Source organism: Pterocles gutturalis, unplaced genomic scaffold (assembly GCF_000699245.1).
Source record: "Pterocles gutturalis isolate BGI_N339 unplaced genomic scaffold, ASM69924v1 scaffold24730, whole genome shotgun sequence".
In the NCBI taxonomy this organism is placed as follows: domain Eukaryota; kingdom Metazoa; phylum Chordata; class Aves; order Pterocliformes; family Pteroclidae; genus Pterocles; species Pterocles gutturalis.
Genome location: NW_010139516.1, coordinates 16,184 through 24,748, shown reverse-complemented (window position 1 = coordinate 24,748; position 8,565 = coordinate 16,184). Strand labels below are relative to the sequence as shown.

At 48.9% G+C, this 8,565-nt stretch overlaps 1 protein-coding gene across 1 annotated transcript; it reads right to left on the bottom strand.

Moving 5' to 3' along the window:
- Positions 1 to 4,153: 4,153 nt before the first annotated feature.
- Positions 4,154 to 8,186, bottom strand: LOC104469028 (keratin, type II cytoskeletal 5-like). Its single transcript, XM_010083360.1, has 9 exons — positions 7,643 to 8,186; positions 7,002 to 7,216; positions 6,637 to 6,697; positions 6,441 to 6,536; positions 6,011 to 6,175; positions 5,636 to 5,761; positions 4,986 to 5,206; positions 4,668 to 4,702; positions 4,154 to 4,562 (listed from the first exon to the last, which is right to left on the bottom strand). The coding sequence occupies exons 1-9, from the start codon at positions 8,123 to 8,125 to the stop codon at positions 4,354 to 4,356; spliced, it is 1,611 nt and encodes a 536-aa protein (XP_010081662.1). The 5' UTR covers positions 8,126 to 8,186; the 3' UTR covers positions 4,154 to 4,353.
- Between the last annotated feature and the right edge of the window lie 379 nt (positions 8,187 to 8,565).

Below are 8,565 nucleotides of genomic sequence, written 5' to 3'. Positions count from 1 at the left end.
CGTCCCCATCCTGAACTGTGACAGCAGAGGCAATGGACCAAACCTTGTCCATCTGCATCCTGGTACAAGGACCACTTGTCATGTAATGCGAACCTTTGGAGACAGACCAGAACTGATGACTTTCTTGACCTCTGTCCCTTTAAACAGAACCAAGAGTGAACTGGTTTCTTCCCTCCACCTTTTTCTGAGGGAGCCACGGAATTTCTCTTTTTTTTTTTTTGGCTAGTACACAGGCAGATATTTTGGGCAATGCTTGAAATAGGGGAAGTTTCTCATTGTGTCTCCTCGAGGTGGGACTAGGGGAGCTGTGGAGGGTAGGAATGAATACAGAAAGGCCGCAGAAGTGGTAGAGCATCTGTTGGGGTGACTACAAGGAATGGATAACCCAGGTCTGATCTAGTACCTGGGGGACCAGGACTCGCCTGAATTTGGGATGAGGGGCCTGAAACAAGAAGGAGCTGTTGCCCAGGGCTGACAGACTGGCACAATTGGGTGTTTCTGCTTCAGGGAGGGATGACTACACGGTTGTTAGGTGCTTTGCCCAGCTTGGCACTGCTGGATAAAAAGGGGTTATTTGCATTCAAATGCATTTTGCCTTTAAAAAGTGTGTCCCTTCTTTGTTGTTGGCGCCTCACCTTTTTTCAGCAACACAAAGTCATTCTCTTGTTGATCTCCTCTTGTACCTGTTGGGAAGGGAAGATGCCTTTATAGCTTCCATACCGCAGCCCACCCTGTCCACCGTGGCCGTGTGGAAATCCCTCCTCCACGCATTCATTGCAGGTGCTTGTGGGGAGACTAAAGAGTTGGTTCCCAGAGCATTTATCTTTGGAGGAAACAACAGAAATAGCTACCCAACAATGCACATCTGTCCTTGCTAGGTCGGTGTGTATATTGCCCATACCATTATTACGTATACGTATCTCATCGATTACGATGGAAAGACAGCACCCTTGGGCTAGGCGGTAGGAGGCACCCATCTGGAAAAGCTGCAGGCCATCATTAGAGGCATGTTTTATCCTCCCAGAAGTTTTTGCTGTGAATGGGAGCCTTGTACTCTCTCGATTTTCTCAGGCCGGGAGGGCTGGGTGGAGCCGCGGCTGAGCTCATCCCCGCCACACCTGCGTTAGTCAGAAGAGCCGGGATCTCTGACGCCAGCGCCTGCGGTGGCTTTGGGAGGGCTGGGGATGGCCAGGGAGGAGGGAGGAAGGTGGCCTGGGCAAGGAAAGCCAAGGTCTGGATCGGCAGCAGCACACAGTCCCGCTCTTGGGAAAGGATAAAATCCAGCAATAGCCGTGGACTGACGCCCAGCTCCAATGAAATGATTAAATGGGGGAGATGAAAGACAGGAGTTCAAAGGAAGGAGTCCATGCAGCTAATAAAATGTCAGCCTTTCATGGGGGAAGTTTTCTTCGCATCAGGAATATCCAACCCTTAAAATAATTTCCATTGAGTGAAGTTCTAGCCTGCGTATGGATTTGTTGGTCTCAAAGCTCTTAGCCACGTAGAAGAGTAAAACTAAATTGGCATGTGTCTAATTTCTAATTGCAATTGGTGTATGGATTAGTATTTGAGTCAGAGTAGCAAAGCATTAGGAAGAATGCTTTGGGATCCACAAAGTTTAAAATAAATAAAAGTAAGATGAACAAATTCCTAGGAAATGGGGACAGAAGCAGTGACGTCCTCTCGGTAGGTGTGGGCATTGCTGCCACAATGAGAGATGATGGTCCCTGCCCAGCAATGTGTATGATGTAACTGAGCTTTTGCCTGAAGATCCCTGATCTGGAGCCAGGAGGAGTGTTTGCCACTTTACATCAGATGCAGGCAGCACGTTAAAGTCTGACCCTCTTCTATGGTGTGACCTTGGCTTGTCAAAGGATTTCTTGCCTGAAGTCATGGTGCACCCAAGAGTCTTATCTCAGCTGAGAATCTCTGCTGCTGCTTTTCTCCTGCAAACTGCGCTGATGTTAGACATCGCTTTGCAAAATTTAAAATTGCTTTCACTGTCAACCTGTGATGAGAAGAGAAGAAGGAAACTCTCTGACCCAGTTGATCGATGGCATTATTGTGCTTACGGCTGGGATTCATCTCAACTCAGCTGCCTGGAGCTTGGCTATTTTGGCTAAGCTCTGTTCTCCGGGGTTTCTGTAGCTGGTGGAGAAAGATATTTGCCTTTGGAATGTCATTTGTCCTGTCCTAAAATGAATGAAGGGAATCCAGATGGCTGATTTGTAGCAGACCCTGAGGTCTTACATGGCCAAACTGACACAGGATAGATTTTTTTTTTCTTCTAAACATTTATTTTCTGAAGGCACAGAGAACCATAAAAAAGAAGTCTCCAAGTAGACCGTGGATGAGGATTTCTCTTCCCCGAGGCAGTTGTTTCCATTCCAATGCTATGTTTGGGCCAGAGGCACTGTTGGTAAAGGTGGCAGAAAGTGTCAGATGCGTGATCTCCCCAGAAAGGGTGAGCAGAGGGTTTTTGGCAGAACGCGCGTGTCCTTGGTTTGAATTGCAGCTCTCATCTCTTGTTTTTCTGGTTCCAGATTGACAATTTAAGCTCCTTACTTACTCACATCCATTAAGCAGTGTATCCCTCGTGGGCACGGTAGCAGACACTGATGCTTGATAGAAGTTTTTCCAAAGTGCAAAGAGGGGATGCGAGAGGAAACACCTCCTAAAGAGTTAATGAGCTGAGTTCAAGTCCTCACCCAAGATTTCAGTGACTTTCTGTGGGGTAGAAGCTAAATCCTGACTTTCAGAAGTGCTAAAACTAAGGGACGTTATAATAATTTTTTAAAAAGGAAAACGAGCAGTTAAGTATATATTTAAAATTAATCTTTTTAGACAATTTTTCTCTTCTGGAAAGGAAGCTACATCAGTGAGTGTTCAGAGTGTTCAGGTTTTGTCCTGGTCCATATTAAAATGGCTACGTAGGAGCTGGAACCATTTGGAAAGCTTACCTTGTCGATGAAGGAGGCAAATTTGTTGCTGAGGGATTTGATCTGGTCCCTCTCCTCCTGCCGCACTCTCTGCGTGTTGCGGTCAATCTCCAAGTCAAGAGGTACCAAGAGGTTTTGGTTGACCATGACCTTTTGAATACCTCCAGGGCCACCTCTTCCTCCAAACCCAGACTAAGCTCCACCAGCTCCATATGCAAACCCACCACGACCTGCCCCATAGCTGTGTCCTGGTCTAACAGAACGATACCCCGTGCTTATGGAAATCCTCTTGCTTGCCCCTAGATTGTGAAGGCTCCTGCTGCCGAACCCAGTGTGTTATTGTGCTTAGATCTGAAGCATTAATGGGAAGCTGGGGTTGATTGTGTCGCCTTCTCTTTAGGCAAGGAGTCAGCATGCACTTCGTGTACCTTTACCTCTAGTGCTTTGGTCACTTGGCAGGGTTGTGGCAGAGACTGAACCAGCACCATTTGCTGTGGTGACCTCTGCACAGTATTTTTATTTTTTTTTTTAAATATGGGCTTTGGTGCTTTTGTATTTTGCCTCTTGTTTCTGCTGTTCAGGAGATCAGAGAAGGGGAACTAAGCCTTCCTCACCCTCAGGGTCTTTAGCTATCTCGCAGCCTGTCTGGGGACATTGTTCTTCCCAAAGACAGCGAGTTTGGGGGTTTAATGGGTCTTTTCTGTTTCTAATTATGGTAATGGCAGTGACAGCATTTTATTAGCCTCTACAGCTAGGGCGTGTGCAGAACAGCATGAGCTGAAATACTTGTTTTCTTGGGAAAAATTAGATTTATATCCCTACGTGACTCATCACATAAAACCTCCAAAGCTTACAGGGGTTTGGGCGCTATCAAGGTGGCATGAAAGTGCTGAGATGCCGTAATGCAGAAATTAAGGTAGAAGGATGTTTTCTCTAGTGCCTGTCAGGAAGAGTAGATACTTTCCCATCCTGTGGAGGATACTGATGCTGAAACACCTTGCTTACACAATTGGGAGGGGAACATCCAACCCCTCTATTCCTGTTGGATGTAGGAAGTGTCTGTGGGGTTGCAGTTGAGTGCAGAGGAAGGATGAGTCTCGACTCTTGTGCGTACGGCTTTTGTTTACCTTCAGCTCTACTCTGCCACGTCAACCACTCTTTTCCCCAAGGTCCTATAAAGTCATCGGAACTGAAAAGAGGATGCGACAGAACTGATTTTGCATGCCTTTTATTAGACAAACACTGGGAAACGAGGATTTCAGAGAGTCAAAGACCAACCAGGAGCACGGCATGTTTATATAAATAAGGACAGACAGCTTTGACTTCCAAAGCTTTTGCAGGTAACAGGGTAAGGGTTGCACACAGTACAAGAGGAAACTTGGCACACACGAGCTACCGGTGCTGATGTCTGCCTTCAATAACATCTCTTGGTTGAGGAGGTGGTGGAGATGTACTTCACGCTGGAACTGCTTCCACCGACCGCACATGACCCTGTGCCTTGTCCGCTCCCGGAGCTGAAGCCGATTCCTCCAGCGCAGAGCCCACCTCCAACACCACTGCTGCCTCCGAAGCTGAGGCAGTTCCCATTTCCATATCCCGTTCCTGCAGCGGTTCTGGTCACAGCTGCAAGAGGAAAACACCCTCTTTAGAGACATCCACAGGCAGTGGGCTCTGAGTGGCAGGGAGACAAATGTACAAGTCACAAAACTGTCTTTAAAAGTCACTTACAGATGTTCACTGCACCGGCGCCTTCTCCAGAGAGCCTGTTAGGGAGCAACATGAGACAGTGAGGATTCAAGGGGAACCCATGAGCAGGAGCTGGTTGAAGAGGCAGGAGAATGTCCCTGGAGTATTTTTCGTGGGTGTTGGAAAGTTTGCACAAAAGGCTACCATCTTCCCAAATAACTCAGCTGCATGGACAGTTGCTTGTCTTTAAACAGGGTTCAAGTCCTCTGACTGTGGGATGCCCAGGGATCTCTTCTAAACCTGACAAGGGTCTGCAACCCCATTGCACCTCTGGAAAATGGGATATAGAATTGCACCCACCTGCACTCCTCTCCCTCCAGCAGCTTGCGGTAGGTCGCGATCTCGATGTCCAGGGCCAGCTTGACGTTCATCAGCTCCTGGTACTCGCGGAGCTGCCGGGCCAGGTCTGCCTTGGCCTTCTGCAGGGCTGTCTCCAGCTCGGCCAGTTTTGCCCTGGCATCCTTGATGGCCATCTCCCCGCGCTGCTCAGCATCTGCAATGGCCGTCTGCAAACTGGCGCACTGTGGAAAAACAGTGGTTGCATTCCTGATCTAGAGCATAGACCGGTTCTGTGTACCCTGAGGGCATGATGCCTGGCCTAGATGCAGAAGAGGTTGGGATGGTCTGACATCTATAGGTGTGATCTTAACAATCACTGAATTGATCCATGTTCTGGGCCAGGTCACAGGTCTGACATCTATAGGTGTGATCTTAACAGTCACTGAATTGATCCATGTTCTGGGCCGGGTCACGCCTCTTAACATCTCCTTAGGTTTGCTAAATTGCATTAAGTTATTCTTAGTGATGTTAACACAATGCCGCCGTATCCATTCCTGATCCAGCTGATCTCACTGAGATGCATTTATTTTTATTCCCTGCCGTTGCCTGAACAACCAAGAGGTTAGACCACAGTAGGAGTTAAGCCTTTATGTGTTTACGCTGCCCATTACCTGTTTCTTCACGCTGTCGATCTCAGACCGCAGCCGCTGGACGTGGCGGTTGAGCTCGGAGATCTCCTGCTTGGTGTTACGGAGGTCGCCCCCGTGTCTGCCTGCCGTAGCCTGCAGCTCTTCGTACTGTCACAGAGAGAGGAGCAACCAGTCAAGGGAAAATCCATCACGTTTAGAGCCACGCAGAATGTGGGTACTTTGCACTCAGAAGTGTGTGTATGCTCTCGATCCCAAGTTAGCACAGCCATACTTTGTAGGGTTATTAAATCTGAAGACATCGTGTGTTATAAAGATCACAGTGGGACCCACCTCCCCGCGGGGATTTGGGGGAGGGAGCGTGGTCTTCCCATTGCAGAAGCCTTCCCAGGCACTCACCCTGGACTGGTACCAGGACTCAGCCTCAGCCCGGCTCCGGTTGGCGATGTCCTCGTACTGCGCCTTGACCTCCGTGATGATGCTGTCCATGTCCAGGCTGCGGTTGTTGTCCATGGTGAGAACGACGGAGGTGTCGGAGATCTGCATCTGCATCTGAGACAGCTCCTGTGAAAGCAGCAGGTATTTCAGTGAGTCGTAGGCAGGAGACACGTAAATTGCTCAGAGGGAGGAACCCCCCCAAGCTGGAGGGTGGATCTGGGTGGAGAAGGTGATTTTTCCAAGACACTTTCAGGCAGGGTTAAGACAGCAGGTGAAATGGAAAGAGCATTGAATTATTTAGTGCAACAGAGTGGAAAATAATCAGCCCTGAGTAGGAAAGGTGGGCAAGGACATTGGAAACTGGGAGAAGGATGTAAATGCTGCAGCTTACAGCTTCGTATAGGGCTCTGAGGAAATCGATCTCCTCCATAAGGGAGTCCAGCCTGGCTTGCAGCTCTGTCTTGTTCATGTAGGCAGCGTCCACCTCCTAGAAGAGGAAACACACGCAAAAATGAAGCAGTTTTCAGAGAAGCAGATGAAAAGCTATGTTAATTCTTGCTATGCTCATGCAGCATGCATGCACCCACCTTCTTCAGGATCACAAATTCGTTCTCGACAGCTGTGTGCTTGTTGATCTCCTCTTCGTATCTGCAGGATGGAGATGGAGGGTTGGTTTAGGCTTGTACAAAAGTTATTTCATATTTTCAGGACCAGACTATTTTTTTTTTTTGTATGTATGTACAGTTTTGTACCTTCATCTCTTACCCCTATAATTTTCTGTGACTTTCAGCCATGGGGAACTGAGGCTGACTATCTCGTATTAAACTTAAGCTGGGCCTTACTTGGCAGATTATCTCAGCGAAAAGGCCTCCTTCCCTTTTTTGATGACACAAATGCAACAGAGAGCTGGCGTCCTTGCAGCCCACCTTGCTCTCCAGGCAGATGGACTTACTTGTTCTTGAAATCCTCAGCAAGGCTTTGCACTTTGTTCAGCTCCCCTCCCAGGTTCTCCTTGTCTGCCAGCAAGCCGTTCAGCTGCCTCCTGAGGTTGTTGATGTAGGTCTCGAAGAGGGGCTCAACGTTGTTTCTGACGGTTTTGTTCCCCTGTTCTTGCAGAAGAGCCCACTTGGTCTCCAGGACCTTGTTTTGTTGTTCAAGGAATCGGACCTGGAGAGAGAAAGGAGAGGTTTCAGAAGCAGTGATTTTAGGGTGTTTTTCTTAAGAGAGGCAGGGTACAATCCCGCAAGGATTCGCTTGCTCAAGGTGGGAGCTCTCAGCCCTTGAGGAGCAGCTGACAATTTATCCAGGCAAGCGAGCGTTGCACATCTGACATTAACGCTCCTGCTCTCTTTGCCACCTCTGCTCCCGTACCTCCTACATTATTTTTTCCCCCTGTTGACTGGTCTCCTCAGCATTACGGTGAGGGATGAATGCTCTCAAACCCAGAACCCCTCAGGTTTTATTCCCAAACTGCTGGTGTTAGAAATGGTGGTACAAGAGCAGCAAAATTGCTGATAAAGATAGAACTTGCCCTTGTTTGTGCTTCCCCCCTGAAGAATCAACACGGCATAACCAAGAAATCTCATGTCTCACCTTGTCGATAAAGGAGGCAAATTTGTTGTTGAGGGTTTGAAGCTGATCCTTCTCATCTTTACGGATGCTCTGGATGGTGGGGTCAATCTCCAGGTTGAGAGGTTTCAGAAGGCTCTGGTTGACAGAAACTTCGTGGATGCCCCCAGCAGGGACAGCAGGGAATCCAGGACCACCCATGCCACCACCAAACCCAAAGGCACCACCAAAACCACAGGAGATATCAGTGCCAGCACCAAAACCTGCAGGTCCATAGAAGCCACCACCCCTTCCAGCCACGGAGATCCTCTTGCATCCACCAAGACTGTAGAGGCTCCTGCTTCCAAAACCTCCACCAAATCTTCCATATGCAGCGGCGGTACTGCAGCTTCCACCTTGGGATGCAGAACGTGAGCAGAAGCTGGTGCTGCTGACGTTTGGGATGAAGGCAGAAGCAGCACTGAAGCCAGTTTTGATCTGGTTCCTTGCCGCGCACTGGCGAGACATGGCCACTGATGTGAGCAGGGCGAGAGAGGTAGGAAGAGTAAAGCAGCGAGGAGGTGGATGAGGGCAGGAAGGTGAAGCTGTGCTCCCCCAGGCTGGGACTGGCTCTTTTATACCCTTCCCAGCTGGGGATGGGTCTGGCGTGGTGCTCATCTTCCTGATTAACCGAGCTCGGCACACCCAGCAGCAAAGCGGGCGCTGAGTTCACTGTGAGTACAAGAACCTACGAAGCACCTAAAAAGTGCAGGAGTTGCATTTTTTTTGGTGACAGTCATGATCTGTCTGTCGAAATATCTGAGAAAACACTAAATACTGCCCGGTCAACTCTTGTTCGCAGCCCTCCCTTTCCCACTCCCTCCTTTCACCCCTGCAGTAGATGGTTCCCCGTGTTGGGCAAGCGCTCGCTCATCTCTATTTCACGGGTGAATCAATCCCTCTGTTGC

Coding starts and splice junctions, on each gene's coding strand:
- LOC104469028 (XM_010083360.1), bottom strand. CDS start 8,125: ATGTCTCGCCAGTGCGCGGCAAGGAACCAGATCAAAACTGGCTTCAGT. Junction 7,217..7,642: donor TTGCCTCCTTTATCGACAAG/GTGAGACATGAG, acceptor TTCTCTCTCCAG/GTCCGATTCCTTGAACAACA. Junction 6,176..6,440: donor TCAGAGCCCTATACGAAGCT/GTAAGCTGCAGC, acceptor CTGCTTTCACAG/GAGCTGTCTCAGATGCAGAT.